Consider the following 19,698-nt stretch of genomic DNA (forward strand, 5'->3'; position numbering starts at 1 on the left):
CTCAGAACTTTGGAACTTTGGACACTTAGTTGCTGCATGCATACAACTGCTCCAGATGCACAGAGCTGTATTTAGTAGTGAATCACAATACAAAGTTTCCTGGCAAGTCACCTCTGACTTTATTAGGGACAGGCAATAGCCCTGGTAAAATTCCTTGTAAAGTTCAAACTGGGAGCTACATGTTGATGACTGTTTATAGCTGCATTAAGCTATGAAAACCCAGTGATTTCCAAGATATTTTCATTACAGACTGTTATTTTCAACCTTAAAAGTAGCCCAAGAAAGTTAAGAGCAGTATTAAGAAGGAAGATTTTTAACAAAACACAAAAAGTTCAAAACTCCTTTACTTTATCTCAGCATTAAACCTCAGCTTGTAGACATTTTGGCTTGTGCTCTCTGGGATCAGCTGACTCACTTGGGAATCCTAATGTCTTTCATTTATGGATAAGCATGTTCCCTTTCCTGGCAGGGATAGCTCAGAAGCCTGGATTCCTTTCAGCTGTTCTCAGCCCTGATGCTGTAACTTCACCATCTACCACACCTGCAGGACTCCTGTGAGTTCTGCAGTGGTCAGGCTTGAGTGAGTGTACTCCTGTTCAGACCTCTGCCCATGTGTACACACAGACCTTCTTTGCTCCTGCTCTGGTTTTTCATGTTCATAAATGAGGACTTACCTGTTACCATTGTTAAAATACCAGACAGTATTTTAAAATGCACACTCACTAGTTAAGTCAAATAATTTTCTTGAATTCAGGAGACTTTTAAAATCTATTTATATGAACTGGTGTTGAGCATTAGTGACTTGTTTTCAGGAGATACATTGTAGTCTACTGAAAGTCATGGAAATGGAAATATAGAAAAACTTGGACATCACAGAGAAGGAGAAAAGAATTAGTACCTGGAAGCCAGCCTGCCATTCCAGATCCAGCTTTAGGGCATTTGTCAAGAACTGGGAGCTTTTAAGGTCAAGAGAGGAAAATGGATCCAGTGCTTTCACTTTTAACTCACAAAACTGTCTACACTCTTTTAAGACACCAGATGTGGTCAACCAAGCAGTGTTCACCTTAGGGGACTTCCCAGCCAACTTAAACCATATGGTCACCTTGACCATAGAAATAAACTTTAAATAAAATTCAAAAAAGTCTTCCAAATTTGTATTTTAAAATGTAAGTCCTCAAGAAAAATGGTACCAAGAAATGATTGTACAAAACATTATTTTTCCTGCAGCAAAAGAGACTCTTAATTTCATGATGTGGAATGAGAAGAGCTCTTCCATGTGGTCATATATGCAGGGGAATTTTGACCTAGTTTTTATTTTGTACATTAGTTATGCATAAAAGGTTGTAAAATAGCTCTTGAATAATTTTTCACATTCTGAGGAAAGACATGCTTCATGGAAAGTCTTTGAAATAATTATATTTTAAGCCTATTTATTCACATTTTAAAGGAAATTTGAATGAAAGGTAGATTGTTAAATCTCTCTATAAATCTTAACCTTAGCATGTATTATCTTTGTGCACAGAACTCCATTATATTTATCTTTCTTTTCTGTATAACCCAAAAGATGATTAGAAAAATGTATGTTTTCTACTATCAAGGCAGCAGAAATTTATTGATTTACTATAGGTAAGGAGAAAGTCTTAAGTAGATCTATTATATTAGGATAATGTCAGAGAAAAGATTACAAGAGTATATAAATTCTTCCAGCATGTTTTCAGCTGCAATTGTAGACTTTAAAAAAACAAGACAAAACAAAAAAACAAACAAACAAACAAAACCAACCAAACAGAAAAGCCATAACCAAAAAGCCTCTTCAAAATCCATCTCCACGGGCAGTACCAGCTGTTACTATAAGTGCAAAAAAATACTGAGATCGTGTTCATGGTAGTGTTTCTTAGGGATTCTAGATTAAGATTGACTGATTTGAACTAACAAACTTTACATTTAATACCAAAGAGATCGTCCATGACAACTGGGTAAGGTCATTGCTACCAAATGAATAGTGGAAGAATCTCATATGGGAAGTTTAAAGTGCACGTAGTATTTCAATGCCTTTTTATGTCCTTTTCTGAGTGCAGTTAAACTCAGTACTGGTATGTTGGTATATGCCTCAATTTAATAGGTGCTGTCAAGAGAATTTGAGAGTAGCTTACATACCTGAATTTTTTCCTATTTATGAAGTATTAAACAATAATACTTTGTCTTTTTGGCTGTTCTAAGATGAGGAAGCGGTTGAGTGTGGTAGGTGCATTTTTCTTTTTCGATTTAACTTTTCTTTCTTAGGTTATGTTTTCACTCAATTTAATTATTTCCTTTCCTATTTTTCCTTTGTGCTTCTCAGAGGAAATTGAAGGTACATGTATAAAAGTTTCCCTGAATAGCCCAATAATTTTATTTAGAGAACATGTGTTTAGAATTAAATTGAATATAGTCCAATCTTTCCAAGAGATGTTATACCTATGATGCTTTTATATTGCCACCAAATACATTGAATCATGTTTTAAAGTAGATAAAAATACCAGAATATTCCTAGTTGCTTCATCTAATGATCAGTAATTTGAACTATTGTTTTAAACTGCTTTCTCTCTCTTGAACTTCTGCAAGATATGTATAGAACAGTAGTATGATAGAATAATACTAGCTGCACTTGGGTGGGCTGGGATGGAAAGAGATGGTTCTGAGTTAATTTCATGGCCATCAGAGGTCTTGCATTTCTAATTAATACTGACAGACTATTTTTCTGAGATGGTAGAAAGTTCATCTATGTGGTATCATCGTTACTGTTTTCCCTCTGAGTGTAGCCAGTTACTGTTATGTTTGCAGCATATGTTAAAGTAATAGCAGCTGATCTCTTGTGGTTTTTTGTTTGGTTGGTTGGGGTTTTTTTGTTTTTTTTTTTTTTTACTTAAGAGGCTTTTGTTTATAAAAGCATTAGAAATTGTAGCTCATATTTTTGATCAAAGGGCTTCTGGCATGTAAAAATATACATTATAGCTATTTTATATTAAATGAGAGGATGTGTTTTTGATCAAAAACCTTTCTGTCTAATCCAGTGAGCCAAAACTTAAAGCTAAAGTCTGATAATGTATAGTTTACAAAAAAGCTTGATTTACATCAGATCGTTTTGCTTTCTTTTAAGTGGCATATTTTCTATTAACTGATAAAATGTGAATAATACAGTGTTAGAATTCTTTTTAGAATGGTTGTTGTCATCACAACTTTTGCTTGAAAAGGTAAAAAGATCAGTGTGCATGCTGCAAAATCCAAGAATATCTCCAGCTAAAATATAAAACAATAAATATTGTTTTATGTTTTTAAGAAAATGGCTTATTGAAGGCTTTTTAATGCTATGCTTTGTACAGTTGTCATTTTTAAAATAATTTCTTCTGTATTTTTTGCTGGGCTTCTAACTATTCTGCTTTATTTCTTGGCTTTATTCTGTATGCTTTTACCCTTCGTCCAGAAGATACTGAATGTTCTGGTCACAACAGTGGATCCTATCTAGGTGAGCAATTGGTTACAAAAGACAATTTTGTTCCTTTCTTTCAGCTTCTTTTCCCTGGAGCTACTGTGTCCACTTTGCTTTTGGGGGTAATCTGCATACAAATGTCCTTAATCTGCATGACAAATGCATGAATATTAAGGTTTTAAACATGGCTCATTGGATTTGACATAAAGGGTTTATGTAGTGTATGCCTTTACCTGGTTAAACATGGGCTACTAAAATACTGGTTTGATTTTAAAGTCAAAATTTTTAAAGTACATGAAGTAAGCAAAGTGTTTAATGAAACAAAAAGGTTACTGTATCATGAAAAATTTGAGTAATTATTTTAAAGCACTTTCAAGGTTTTATTCAAGTTTTGTGTACACATATTTTCTTTGTACATGTCTATCTAACCACTTTGGGAGGATTCAGTGAGAATACAGAGTAAATTTGCAGGCACCAGTTCTTTTTCCACATTACAAATATAATAAGTCATAATAACTCAGTAGCTTAAATCTAGCTTTAAAGCTAGTCTGAGCTCAATGTATCATTGCAGGGAGTAGGAAAGAGGAGGGGAAAGAGTCCTTTGGCTTCAGTTTCAAGATTCCAAATTTCAAACAAAAGTAACATTTTAAAAAGGTGAATGTTCCATGATATGTTTCAACTTTTTAATTTGTGCCATTTTGAAAGCTATGTAAAAATATTTTAGTTGAAACTGTCCAGAATTCCTGCCAGCTGGAGGCTGGCTGGAGCAGATTTTGTGGCAACCAGCCCTTTTCCCAAGACTTTCATCCTCCTACTACAAGAGGAGTGGGAAGAAACTTGTTGAAGTACTTTAGTACATCCAAGCCATTGGGTTCACCAGTGCTGTAAACTGGAGCTGGTTTTCACATTGTGCTTTAATGGTTTTAAATGTGGTATATAAACTACATCAGGTATACACAAAGTATATCATTGAAAGAACTTTCACCTTTTTACAAAACCTTAGTGTGGTATAATTCCATCACGTGTTTGTGGAACTCGTGGTCATTTGATCATGTTGCAAATACACATCTTACCTTTGTTAGGTAATCAACTAAGTTAATGTTGAATTGTAATTGTATTGAAATATTGAGTATGTTTGGAAAATGATAATTTGGATGTGATTCCAGATGAAATTAATTTTCCTTATCAAATAATTTCTTTGAAACAGGAGCAACACTCTCCCATGAATTCTTAGGGTGAGACTATCATGGTTTTGCAATCAGATCTTAGTGGGCTGCTGCTTTATTTGAGAATGAAGGTAGCTAAACAGAATCCACCTTTTCTTGGTGCTGTAGCCTTTTTCGTGGAAACGTTTTGATCCATAGTTAGCAAAAAGACATGGCGATCTTGGGAAGGTGGTGTCTTGAGGAAGAAGCTACTGTTGTCCCAGAAGCAAAGGACAAAAAATCAAGATGGAGTGTAGTTCACTTAGGCAAAACTTTACAAAAATTATTCAGAATTATTAAGTACAGTTCAGGCAATGGTTTCTTTCTTGGGAGCTTCCATATAGCGGCATGCTGCCATCAGTCCAGAGGTGGTACCTTCAGCCTTCTCATGCTGGGTATGTGCTTTTGGAATGAGATGTCAGAGAGGAGAGTCAGAAGGCAGAAAAACTAGGGCCAGTTTTGGAGTAAGGACACAAGTATATTCACTGATTGTAAGTAGCTTTTTGATTTAGAAAATAGAGGTTCCTTGGAGCTCTTCACTAACGATCATTCGTTAAAAAAGCAGGTAGGTTTTTGAAAGTTGATGTTACCATTCTTTTGCATGCAGTAACAGGACACAGTGATTTATAAATCAAACTGTCTCATGCACTTCAGTGTCTCCTTGTTTCACAAACCATATATATGGCTCTGGCACTTCAATCCATGAACCAGATTATTCTGTGAACATCTGACCCTCTCTGAAAGGATATGTACTTCAGACCACATACAAGGTGGTCATGAAGAGCACAGGAAGAGAGTGTTCAGAAGGCAGAATGACTGAACCATTTGGGGTCAAATCTTTTATATCCAAGGTTATACTGATATTAATTTGAACCCTCTCCTCTACAGTGACTCAGATAAATGTAATGATTTTTCACCAAATTCTAATATTTAAGTCACAGTATAGTATTGTATGTTTCTGCTGTAATTTCCTGAGGAATTGTTGAGGAAAAAGTTAGGAGTTTGCCAAGCTTAAATTCTAGTTACATTGCTTGAACCTTTATGAACATACAGTAAATATAGATGAATGTCATCTGTTTACTATTCTCAATTTTGTCTTTAAAATCCAGACATAATCTAAATTTTTATTAACCCTGTCTAAATGTGCAAGCTGGGAATCAGTCCAGAAGCAAACAGAGTAAGAAGTCTGCTCTGTGTTTGTGCAGTTCTGTGTAACAATAGAAATCCTCAGTATATGAGCCAGTGTAAAAAAATACCAATATTTTGGGGGAAAAAGAATATCCAGAAATATCTAGTAAAAATGTTATGTTCATACAAACCTAGATAATGACCGTGGTACCAAACTTACTTTTGTCAGTAATATGAATACAAAGGGTGCTCTTAAATGCATTTACAATTAAATAGAAGTTGTTTACTCTATGATGAAATTAAATTCCGTGAAGAACATATGTAATATAAACACATACTTAAGTACTTATTTTAATGAATGAAAATTAACAAAAGCCTGTGGAAGTGCTTTTTAACATTCTGGAGCCTTACTTGTGAATTCATGAAGCATGCATGAATTTATATTTTATTATTTCCTGTTAGTGTAGTTTCTCTGAACTTGAGAAATTTACTTTCTGGTTTTATTAGTATATTTGGACTGAAATTTACACAACATAGTTGCAATCTACTTATTCAGAATTATGTCATTAAATGCAAATAAGCACATCTATTTACATCATCATCCTTTTAAAATATTGCAAGGGGGGCAGGTTCACACATTGCCTGTTTTCAGTTTGGATTTCTGTGTGAGGCCCCAGTGGATTTCTCTGTGTAAGTGTAAGGATGTTGTTCTGAGATGACGAAATGTGTACTGCTAAGGGTTAAAAGAATAATCAAACTTTTCTGCTAAGGTGTTTTTTTCATTCTTAGAGATCTAAGTGGTTTCTCTTGGATTGTTGGGCCTTAATTAAGTTTATTAGTATTTTATTTTTATTTCATATTGAGAAATATTATAAGTTTTGAAGACATCAGTAGTTTGAGAACATTTGTTCTTAATATTTTCTTCCCTGAGCCTGCTCTTATTTCACCAGATCTGTTACATTCCAGCAGTAGTTTATGGGTTTGCATGTTCAGTAAGCTTCTAGTTGTGTAGCTGTAACCAGTGAGCTGGTGCAAGCTTCTGAGTGTTCAGGAAATTATGTCGCTTTAGTGACAGAATTTTCCCCTTTTATTTTATAGTCTGCATACTTGGCAACTAAGGTTAATCTCTGCTGATATCCATATTCCACAGACAGTGTAGCCTGCAGCTCCTTTCATATTCATCAAGTTTTATATTATCAAATATTATCAAATATTCTAGGCAAGCAATACTTTTTCCTTTTCTTCTTTATAGAAATATACTTTTAAATTACCTAATGATACCTAAATAATTTTATAGAAACTTTTTCTATTGCATATTAGTATTTGGTTTGGTTCTCTGTAGTAATTGTCACTACATTTTTAATGATGCTCTATTAATTTAAATATATGGAGTTTGGTTTTCATGTTTTCAAAACTATAAAATATGCAAACATTAGTAGAATATTTTTTGCCTTTTCATAAATGTTTTTATTACTTACAAGTACAATAATATTGTTTCAGTTCAGCCTAATACTTTTGTGCAGTCATAGTTCCCAACATAAAATGCAATTACAAATGCAGACATTCAATAGAAAATAGTTATTAGCATTTCTATAAAAGAGCTTCTAGGTCACAGTAAAGTTAAGCCATGTATGAGAGGACATGTAATGGCAGATGATGAGCGATGAAGAATGAAGATGCTTTCAGGAATGCAGCAGCAATACCATAAAAGTGTTCGACATATTTGAAACAGTGTCATCCTTACTCTTGGAACTGTATGTTTTCCTTGTGTTTGACTGCTGTTTTAAAGCAAGGTTTCTTGAGTTACTGTATGGGGCTATTCAGATGGACTTAGAGGAATAGTTTAAAACACTTTCATATTTACAATAGTCATAAAGTGGCAAAGCAAACAGCATATCACAAACTTAATAGTCAGTAGTTGTACAGAGCATCTTCACCAGCACACTGCAGAGAAGTCAGCCTTACTTTGTCTTCTATATTTGTCTCACGTTTGTACCTTTTAATTAGTATATTTTATTTTCTGTAACGTCTAAGTCCTGGTTGAACTTCTTGTTGAGCTTTCTTAATATACAGGACAGTATTACTATTTTCATTTTACCAATGAGTTTCAGTGGCAGAAATATTTATTCAAAGAAATGCATGTTAGCAGTGGAATCATATCACCTGAGTTTTTGTTATGTTTTCTGTGGAGCCTGTAAAAGTGACAAGGGAAAAATCAGACTGAAGACAGCACTGAAAGATTTTCTCCTTTTTGAAGGAATAAAAAAAATAAAAATTCTTAAATAATCCACCACCTGGTAGTTTGGTAACAAAATCTGAATAAATTGGTTGGAGAAAAGAGGAACAACTTAAAAATGTTCATACTAAAACCTAAAAGCGGGGATTGAATTTATATGAAGACTTTGCAGAAAAAATCTTTTTCCTAAAGATTGCACAGTTCACCATTTAAGTGGAGGTTGAGAAGCTGTTCTAATGGCATTTTGAGACAGCTGATCAGGGGCACAGAGCTCTTGTAACTGCAAGTTCAACACCAAACTGGAATGGAGACCATTGATTTAGCTTCATTTGGTCGTTATCCTTACTTTTTGCCTTTTCCAGATATGTGGATTCTTGTTCTTGTAGCAAAGCTCTTACTTTTGTAAACCATTTCATAGTCAATGGTGAAGAATTATTCTTTTTTTTTCTCTATTTTTTCTTTTTCCATAAAATGATTATACAGAAAAAAAAATACAACAAACAGAATAATTTTCAGCTTTTTGGGAAACTTCTTCTGTTGGTTTTTGTCTTTTGTGGAGCATTTTAGATGAGGCCTCAGGAAACTTGTAACTCACTTCCTGTATCTGTAGTCTGTATTGCTAAAGGTACTTTTCTTTATATAGCTGTCTCAAATCATAACTACAGGCATAGTTATGATCAAGAGAACATCCTTGTGTCATGATGGACTTCACCATAGGGAAGGCAAGATTTCCCAGGCCTTCTTGTGGGTGTGTAAGCTCTCCAGCAGGGCATTTCTCTTTCTGACTGCAGTCACTTCAGTGTTAGTGTTCTCTAAATAATAAAATAATGTAACCCAGTTTATTTCATTATGTTTTCATAGCTCATATTTTGATCTTTTTTCTATGCCAGCCCACGTCCTACTTAGTCTAGACTATACTGTACTTCTTGACAATATCATCTCCCCTTTCTGTGGATGCTAGATCTTCTTTGTCATAGATTTTCATTTTACTTACTGGTATTTTGAATATGAATGGGTTGACATCATGGTATTCTCAAATACTTTTTTTTTCACTTTTTATGTGTATGCATGTGTTGTAGATTCCCATAGGTATAGGGGCTCACATCAATTAAATAACTTGGTTAACATCCTCTGTGGTCCAGGTTCCGTGACAATTCATGTTAGTGAAACTGTGTGTGTGCAAAATGTTAAACCTGTAACTAAGCCTTGTAGCATTTCTCTTGAGATCTGGTTCTAAGTATTTGCAGAACTGAATCTTGAACTTGCACGAAATTACCTTGGAAGAAGAAATTGTAATATGAATACTTCTCAAACACCTAAACTTGAGTGCTATTACAAGAATATGAAAACATTTTGCTGAAAATTTGGGGTCACCAAATGTTTAAGTGTTTAATGTCCTATTAAGTGTTCTGGGGGAAAAATGCAACAACTTGTCCAGTATTTAAAGTATAGTTTGTGTTTTACTCTGCTACCACCAGGTAGTGAAATCAGCTTTGCAGTCTTTGCAGTATTTCCTGTACTTCCATATAGAACAAAAGTGGTGTTGTAGAGATACCAGTAAAATATAATATAATGCAATATAAAGGATTTATTTTAAAAAGTAAGGTAAGCATTAACAGAGGAGTAAATTAGTTTTTAACATGTAGTGTAGAGCAGGTTTTTTGTGCTGTTCTGCTTGAAAATGCCTATGATTTTCTCCTTTGAGAGTGCTTAAAAGCTATGTGAAATTTCAATTCTTCTTTAGAAGGCACTATAGATGTCACACTGTTGATGCAATTGTAAATATAGATTTAGTAGCAATATTAACTTTTAATTTCATAATATGGGTACTCTATTGTCTAAGCTGTTTCTAGTATTTTGTAATTTAACTATGAGTGTTTGGATTGACTATTAAACATACTCAGGAAAGGTTTCACACACTTTTTAAATATACTACCAGCATGGAGCTAAGCAAAACAGAATTGTTCAAGGAACTAAAATCTCATCAACCCTTTCAACCACCAGTTGTGTTTCTATCATATATTGTATTTGTGTGCTGTGGTGATTTAATAGACATGCATTAGATGTGATATGAGAGTCCAGCTTGCATGAATTGCCTTGTGTATATATATTAATTTATAAGATACTCAAATTGTCTAAATAATCTAAATATATTAACAATTTATTGCAATTGTATTTTGCAGTTTGTTGTTGCAAAGGTTATGTTTTTTATTGGTAATATTAATTTTGCAGTTTAAATAGGTACCTGATATAGTTTAAAAACATGGGAAATGTCATTCTAATGACCTGGCTTATTAAACATGTAATATCCTTTTTATTCCATGCTCCAATCCTTGAATGTTTGGAAGAGACTATTTTCAAATGTTTTAAGAAGACTTACTTTCTTACTTTGAAAAAACCCTGTTCTTACTGCAGCTGGTTTTAGAAGAAGCTTTCGTCTTAGCAGAAAAGATAAAAAAACAAACAAGTCCATGTATGAGTGCAAGAAGAGTGATCAGTATGATACAGCAGATATCCCAACCTATGAAGAAGTTGCAAAATACAGACGACAACCTAATGACAAATACAGGCTTGTTGTTTTGGTTGGTAAGTTGTTTTCTTTATTTTTGACCTGGTAAAACAGAGACCTGCTGATTAGCACAATGCTTACCAAAAAATCATTTAGATTGGAAGGGATCTCAGGAGTTGACCTGGTCCAGCCTCCCACTGAGCAAGATTAACACTAGATTCAAAGCAGGTTGCTGATGGCAGCAACTTTGGGAATCTGTCGTCCCATCATGTCTTCTATTGTCTTCCCACCTCACACTTCAGTAAAGAGATGGCCTCCATCTTTTCAGTGAGTATCAGAAGGGTGCTGGTGGGTCCCCCTGAAGACACCTCTTCCCCAAGCTAGGCAAGCCCAATTTGCTCAGTCTCTCTCAAAGGTCATGTGCTTCAGCTCTTGACCATCTTGGAGGCCCTCTGATGTCTTTGATCCAGTTTATCAACAGCGTTGTAGTGCAGGGCTTGTGGACAGAGTATTCCTCACCGGGTCTAACAAGTGCTGAGTGAAGGGGAAGAATCATTCCCCCCTATATGTGGGCCAGGCTCTTGCTGATACAGCCCAGTCTCCTGTTACCCTTCATTGCTGCCAGAGAGGGCTGGGGACTCATGCTTAGCTCTGCCCACCTGGACCCCAAGGTCCTTGCCATCCAGCCAGCAGTCCCCAGCCTGTAATGCAGAACTTTGTCTTCATCAAATTTCGTAAAGTTCTGCCACCCTATGCCTTGTAGCCCTCTGGATGGAAGCCCTGCCCTTGAGCAAGTCACTTGCCTCACCCATCTTGGCATCAGCAAGCTTTGTAAGGGCCCACTCTGTGTCATTGGTATGGATGTGAAAGAGAGTATGTCCCAGGGAACTCCTCTTACAATGAGTCCTAGAGCACAGACCAATAAGCCCTTCCCTTTAAACATGCTCCAGTTTTCACCTGTCTAGTAGTCCACCTTTCTAGAGAGGATGTCCCAACTTGCATATAAGGATGCTTTATGAGATTGTGTTTAAAGCTTTCCTAAACCAAGGGGAGATGACATTAAAATACAGCTACCATGGTTACAAGTCTGAACGTGGCAGTCAAGCTGTACTAAAACTCAAAAGAAATGTGTTGGTATTCCACTCTTAGAGATCAATCAATATATCTTAAGAGATCAGTCAATCAATATATTTATGTAGGAAAAAAAAGGACAGGATAAATACCTGAGGTCAATGAAGACAGACAATAAAAGTGGAAAGAAACAAAAACACCTACTGCATTAGAAAAAGTAAATGGACAAGTAGTAAGAAAGGTGGATGCAAGGTCTACCTCTGTAGGCCAAGGATGAATGTAAGCATAGCTGCAGAAGACTCAACATATCATCCTTAGTCAGCTTTCTGTTCTTCTATAATCTGTCACTGCCATGGCTTCCTCACAGCATTTATTATATAACCAAAATGTATTGCTTCAGACTCCCCAAAAGAGAGAAAGTGCATTATCTTAAGCTTTTTAAAGGCAATGATTGGCATACCAATGAGTAATGAGTAACCATTGCTACCAGTGTGTAATGTCTCACTGATTATTTTTTCTTTGGCAGTAGCACATAGGCTGATGCTTCATTAGTAGAATTTCCTGCATTCTGAAAGCAGCAGAGCAGAGGAATATAGCCCTCTATCAGGGACTTTTAGGAACTGTTGAGTAGCTGTGTTTTTATATTGCTCATATCCAAGGGAACATTAAATTGAGTTTTTAATAAACAGTTTTGTCACTCTCCAGCACTAAAAATCAGCCACCTACTAGTGTGATTGTGGGCTATATACAACAAGTAATAACATGGTTGAGTTGATTTTACAGTTACATCAACATAGTGTAGTGCAAACGTGTGATAAATAGACTTTTTATAACAATTTGTGTATGTCTGATCTAAGGAATGCCTAGAGATTCCATTTGAATTTTGTTGTAATAAATCAAATGAAGAAAGAGTGCTTTTTCAGTAACAAAAGCAATTCAGAAATTTATTGCAGACTTCAGTAATTCTAATGTTTTTTCTCTGGATATTAAGAGCAGCTTAAGTCTGGCCAATACCATAAAAATGTCTTGGGCAAAATGTGGAAAAACTAGCAGAGCTAAGCAATACAGGTATAGTAGAAGCGAACACATTTTAAAAGCTTTTTGTGTGCCAGTAGCAGCATTCCATATAATACATTTAGTATAATTTGGATAGTAGTACCAGGAAAGAAAGGGACATACAATTAATTTATAGCTGTAATTGGTGGAGGCACTAGATGTCTATTGTGTTATAGGTCTAAATATATAATTTACTGTTTAAAAGGAGGCATTTAGGTTTGGTTTTGCCCTTTTTTTAGGGGGAGGGAGTTTGACAACTTCAAAACAAATTTAACTTAATTTTGAATTGGTCTAGTCTACTTTAAAGAACATGAATTGCACACACAGTAATTTTAGTACCCTGTAGTGTGATACACACTACTCTCAGGTTCAGCTCAGCGTACCAGTTTGTCAGGATTTTACCTTGTCTGCAAATGTAAGTTCATGAATAAAGCCCTGCAAATCCTTGGGGCTTAAATAACATCATCTGAAGCAGTAATGATACAAACATTTCTGTGTGCTTTTAATTGTTAGGATTGTGATGAGTCTGCTAAAAACAAAATTATCCAATATTATGTCACCAGTCAGCTTCTAGTAACCTACTGTTCCCAAACTGCCAAGAAATCCTTAAAGTCTTCCATCACAAATATTGCCTGCATCCTAAGTGTTATACCTCACAGCCTTATCAGACAAAGGCAGAATATTTTAATGCATGTATTATTTAGACACCAGAATTTTCATTTATATCAATGAGGGAAAAGTCCTGCTCACAAAGTCTTCTGCTGTGGTTAATTGTAAGAGCCAGAGTAGCACAAATTTTATTTCCTTAGAGTTAGAATGAATGTGCTGCATGCTATAACTTTACCTGGCATAGTTTCAGCTAAGTCAGAGCTTTCTGAAGGGGCAATGCTAGGATAAAGCGAAGTTGTCATTAACAAACCATGAGCATTTGTCCCACAGAATACACACTGTTTTGTGCATGCAGTGTGATCACCAAAGCTGTGCAGAGCCTTTCAGGTGCTGTGGTCACCCATGGTGATGCCTCTGTCCAAAGTGGGCGGTGGTGGAAGCAAGGACCAGAAGTGTGTAACCCTAAAGGAGAAGTTGGTGGTGGTGTCTGACACGATCAGAAAAGCATCTGTCTCTGAATGAGGCTGTCAGTACTTCTCACAAAGATGTGCTTCTGGTCACTACTGTGAAGGAAAGGGATCTGGGACTGGAAAAGCTCTCTATTTGTTGTATTGCTTAGATATCTTTTAAAATCCATCACCTCTGGTTTTATCATGAAGGAGTATATGATGAGGCCAGGTCTATTTCAGAGCAAAGGAGGATGAAATGAAAGGGCCTTTTAACTCTCCACATCTCCTGACTTAGCTTTAACATGTTCAGTAGTGGCTTGCAGAGTCTTAGGTGATCTGCTGCAATAGTGCAGGAAAATGGCCTGCCATGGCCATGCTACTTCCGGTAAACTAACTGGACAATGACGAAGGAGACCTATAATTGCTATCTGCCTTAAACCTTCCTGACTGAAGGCATAGGAAGGTCAGCAAGGTTCAGGAATAAATACGTAGGATGTAACATAGTGCCTAGCCTTGCCCATGAGAACACCAGGATGAACTCATTGATCCTACTTCAGTGAACAGCAGATCTCGAAGTACACTCCCACTGCTTGTTAAAATGTACTGAAACACAAAATAATGAGGTTCTCCTTTCCTACCACACTGAGCTACAGTCAGACATGCTTGTGCAGTTATTGCATTATAGTGTACTAGGAATTGAGCCACAACGCCTCTCACAAGGCATGTCTCTTACTGGGTCCTTATGATCCCAGCGGGGATATTGTCACAAACTCACAAAATCTTTTCTGAAAGACCACTTTCGTTTTCTTTTAAAAAGACTATTAGGAGCTCATTATGTGTCTATGGGTGAAGAATGGCTGGTTGGCTTAACCCTCCCAAGACCTAAACTTAGAGTTTTTTCAGTTTTCTTCAGACATGTATGAGTGGTACAAAATTTAGTGCAAGTTTTAATGATGGGTAGTTTAATTCTGCAGATGTCCCTCAATAAAGTGAGGTAGGCACTGCAGTCCACTTGTGTAGGATTTGACTATTAACATGACTTAACATGCAAGAGCAAGCAGCACAAATGTTCCTTTGAAAAAAGTAAACAAAGTATCTCTAAATCTGTCACTGTAACTATAAATATTGCTGCCTAGGGTGATTTATAGTAAACGAAAACTATGCTACAGTCATGGACCCTGCATGCCTTACATTTGACTATAAGAATCTGGATTGTCCTTTTAAGTCCTGACACTTTATTCTCTTTTTGAGTTCAAATTGTGTTCAGATTCATAACTATTAGAAACTGGCATCATTCTCTGCTGCATCAAAATGAAAATAATATTTAGAAGGGCACCGTATATAACACCTGGGAGAGGTAATGTAAAAATCCACATAATGGATGGCTTTGCTGAGCTGGAATCAGCCTTCAGTGTCCACATGCTACAGTTACGAGAATTCTGTGAGGACAGCACTGAAAAAGAAGAGTCTATACCTTTCAGTAGTTCAATTTAAAGATGATTTTTAAATGGTAATCTGGAAAGGGAGACAGCAGTAGTGAAGTTGTGGTCTGGAAGCAGAGTTGAGCTAAGTTTCCAAAGCATGTGTCGCAGGAAGTGAAGCCTGGATTCTTTATATATATAAATAGAGCTAAAGCGTACTGTTGATTTGACAGCATGTAGACTGAGGAAATAATATTTGTGTAGATTTGATGAGAAAGATTTTTTGCTTAAAAGTAATAGAGTGATTTTTAAAAATTGAATTCCATTTGGTTTGGTTTACTTTGCTAGGATATATTAAGAGTTTTAATTACTTTTCATCTAAAAGTCCATATTTGCCTTAAATAGCTAAACTATTGTAAAAAGGAAAAAAAAAGATAACAAAAGTAATGCCATTATCTACACAACACATTGTAGTCCTCTGCAGACATGCACCAGTAGAGGCTGCTGTACACCATATTAAATAAACATTTATACATACTGATAGATTAATTTACAGGAAGGTCAGAGATGGCACTTGAAATGTAGTTGTGTGTTTAACTGATGTGAACACATAGAAATTTTAAATGTAGAAACTCTTAAGATTTTACAGCAGGACCATAGTCTGGGCGTAGCAGCAAAGTAGCAAGCACTTGCTTTTCATCATTATGTGTTTCAGCTCCAGACAGGGTGTTTGGTCATTTTTACAAACAGGCACCTCAAGGTACTGAAGCATCAGTCTGGTTTTGGACTCTGACTAGTATTAGCGATTACAACATTATTTCATTGAAATGTTTATTAGGTTTTGTATTTACAATGTTTAAAATGTCTTTGTTAAGAAGCACTCTATACATAAACCTGTCACTTTTACTAGATATGCAACAACTTTCCTTAAAACCACAGGTATTATCCTTGCATTACTTGGGATATGGTTCCAATGACTCATTCTCCTTTGCCTTCTGCTCTTGACCTGGCTCTGTAGAAATGAAGGCTCTCCACTGTCAGAAACATAAGAGCATGCAGAGCTGAGCTCCCTTCACACACCATGTCCCTGTCACCAAAGTGGGCACGCAGGCTGGAGCCCTTCACGAAGGGCTCCTGGGGACAGGCAGCAAGTGCCTGTGGAGCCTTTGAGACCTCACAGGACAGAGTGCCCTCCCTGAGACCTAAGGCACCGCTGGCAAACAGCTAAGAAACCCAAAAGCCAAGAGGAATGTCTTGCTCAGTAGCTTCTAGTACAGCACTACTCAAGTGGAGGTGGAGGAGACGGGTCAAAAAAATTCCATGCAGTCTTTGTTTATTCCTGCCATCCTCTTTCCAAGAGTGGTCTCTCTTTGGCAGTCGCATGACGAAGGAAACATTTGCTTTGGACCAGTTCAGACAGCAAGCAGGAGACAAGCACAGTTTAAAAGAAAATCAACAACAAAGAAAGAAACCCAAACATCCCAAATGGGTTGTGACCTGGCAAGTGCTGCCCTTCCTTCCTCTCTCCATGCAATGCCACCCTCACACAGTCGAAAGGTGGATGGTGACAGCTACAGCCAGCCAGGACCTGGGCAGTGTTCCTGCCTGCAGCAGGGGCTGGCAGGAGCAGTGCTTCCAGGGCATGAGAAGGTGGAAGCAATTGTCCCCAGGGGCATCTGGTGCAGGCAAGGGATGCAGCAGCAGGAGGGTGTGAGGCCATGTCAACACAGAGTGCAGAGGCTTTGGGGGCACTTTGCACATTGCCAGCTGGGGTCCTGTAGTCTGAAAGTTGGGGATATTCTGGCAAAATAAACAGCCAAATCAGTTTTTATTCTGGAAAGCTGCAGGTTAGGATGCAGGGGTTTGTAGTAGGGCTGAGATGGAGGTGGGTGCACACTGAGGGTAGTTGCTGTAGAAAAGTAAGTCAGCTTTGCTGGCACCTTTTGTCACTGATTTTTCCTCAGTAATAAAGTCAGAGCAGAGTAACTGCCAACTACATCCCCTGAAATTTGTCAGCTCTGTATATTCTAGGAGAGGCTGGAACCATGGGCATTTCCAAATCCCTGATTAAGAGGCAGTAATGTCACAGCTACATGCTATGTAGTCTTATCTTGGAGTATACTTGCACCTGAATACAAGAGACAACTGGCTGTTGGGAAACAGGACAATTTTTTTCTTTCAGGTCCTGTAGGGGTTGGACTGAATGAACTTAAACGGAAATTGCTCATCAGCGATACCCAGCACTACGGGGTAACAGTGCCACGTAAGTAAAAATGCACTTCTATTCTCTAATGATATATTTGCATTATTATAATTTATTATTGTATTACCTTTAAGGTACTTTCAAATTTGGGTCTCTAAATGCATGCTTGGCATCCAAATTACTTTTCTAATTTTTAAAAGTGCTGCTGCAGTTCTGTATTAAATGCTCCCTAAAAACCTGATAGGGCTTTTTGGCTCAGAGGCATTGCAGTACAATTTCAGTACAAGTTTAGCATGATTGATGTCAGTGAGGTTTAGTAAATGAAACTCTGCTGAAGAACACCCTGGATTTGGCTGTAAAGCAGTGAAATGTACTCTGTTACCAATGCTTGCATTCAGCAAACTGCCCTTTATCTGTTAGGCTGAAAAATGAAGAGTGATGATAAACAGTTTAATCCAGTGAATAAATAAATTAAATCTCTTTAATTAGCTTTAGAAGAGTTGATTTGGGGATGTTTTTTCCTCTTTCCCCTATCTGACCAAGTAGTGTGATTTTTATAAAATTGAATAGCATTGTGCTCTATTAACTTCTACAATACTTTATCGGGCTTTCTTTAATATGGAGAACTCAACTGTTTTAGACTTCCATTTCTTGATCTGCTTTCTACTTGTACCTTCTATAGGGATCCTTCAAAAATATTGTTCCAACATTCTGAATTTGGGAAATCCTGTCACAGGTTTTTTGCAAGTGCAGATACTCTGTAAAGCATATATATATATATGAATGAATTTGCTAAAGTAGAAAAATTAATGCATTTGGTTTGGCAAGTCAATTCTTTTGCATGTATTTGCTTCAACTGGGTATTGAAAGCAAGAACAACAAAAAAGCCAGATGTTCTCAAAATATTTAACTCATTGAAGTATATGCAGTCATTTGCCCAAAAATATTTCTCTAAAAATTGCCAGTATTCATCAAGCTGCCTTCTCTCTTTTCTCTTCCAAATTTGTGGTTATAATTTAAAACAAACATGTAAAGAAATCCCTCTCCCTGAAATTCAGTAAGTCAGGACTTGGAGAGAGAACTGGGGTTCCTGTCTTGAAAATGTTCCTCATTGTGTCAGCCTAAGAAGAAGAGCATTATATCAAATGGCATTTAAGACTGTATTGCTGCAAGCAGGTTTTGTGTGTCCATATGTGATGGAGAATACATGATGCTGTAGTATTCAACTTGTTTGAAACAGGATGTTTTAATGAGTTCATTAATCATAAGTGGCAACCCCCAAATAAGTTTCATGTATAAGCAAAACCCTTATACCTACTTGGGGGAAAGTAAGAAGTGCAAATAATACAGGGCTACTGAAAGAAAACAGAGTTCTATTTTGATCACCAGATAAAGAAAAGCACTAAAACATAAAGTTCACACCCCATTTTTTTACTACCATGCTTCACATGCCATAGCTACAAGTGTTGTTAATGAACATAATGTTTTATAAATCAGGATGGTGTGCTTGTTTCCCTTTATGGTGTCATATGCTAATAAGTTTAACAAGAGGCAAGGCTGGGGTAATTGTTATGGACTGCTGCTCCTTTTATTATTCAGCTGTCCTCATTTTATTGGATTTTTCCACTAGTTAATAAAAAATGATAATCTGATACTTGTCCAATAGGTTTTTTCCTGCTTTTCCTGCATGCATTTAAAACTCAATCCTGTCATGTGCTTGTGTGCTGCCTTCCAGATCCAGAGCAGCCTTATATGCTTCAGAAGTGAGGGAAGTGCTAGGCTTAGTATTGCACAAAGAGTTTGTGCTTTTCCATTTTTCCTGAACTGGTTTGCATTATATTGTTTTGTGCATATTTTTCTTTTTTTTATATGATGAAACTGCAGACACTACCCGTCCAAGGAGAAGCCAAGAAAGTGATGGTGTCGAATACATTTTCATTTCCAAGCACTTGTTTGAGACAGACGTACAGAATAACAAGTATGTTGAAGAGATTTTTAACTAGAACTGCAGTTAAAACAATGGTTTATTATAAAATGGGGCTGGTTGTTATTGTAGATAATAAGTCAAAGTGGATATAACTTGCAGTGATTTAAAGATGTGTTAAAATTACATTTTGTTATATAAGCAGCTGGGAAAAAACACAGAGCAAAAAAAAAGCATTACGTGCAAACAACAGTTTCTAAGCGTACAAGCAGTTTCAGTACCTCAGCTTCTCAAGAAGATACTGAAATTATAGGTGCTTAGGATGGGGGAGCATTCTTTTAATAGAGCATCTTCTGTCATAGCAGCAAAGCATTGCAGCTCTAGGGAAGGGGGGGCGTGGAAGTGCTGCAGACGTGCC

The 19,698-nt window shown here is 36.6% G+C and overlaps 1 protein-coding gene across 1 annotated transcript in view; it reads left to right on the plus strand.

Annotated features, from left to right (window-relative positions):
- The window catches only part of MPP7 (MAGUK p55 scaffold protein 7), a 158,799-nt gene that overhangs the window by 132,235 nt on the left and 6,866 nt on the right, over positions 1–19,698 (plus strand). The window contains exons 13-15 of the mRNA XM_082295756.1: positions 10,454–10,624; positions 17,336–17,416; positions 19,241–19,334. Of these exons, the coding sequence (XP_082151882.1) occupies positions 10,454–10,624; positions 17,336–17,416; positions 19,241–19,334 (346 nt within the window). The remainder of the gene's footprint in view (positions 1–10,453; positions 10,625–17,335; positions 17,417–19,240; positions 19,335–19,698) is intronic.

Source organism: Coloeus monedula (genome assembly GCF_965178545.1).
Source record: "Coloeus monedula genome assembly, chromosome: 1".
Lineage (NCBI taxonomy): Eukaryota > Metazoa > Chordata > Aves > Passeriformes > Corvidae > Coloeus > Coloeus monedula.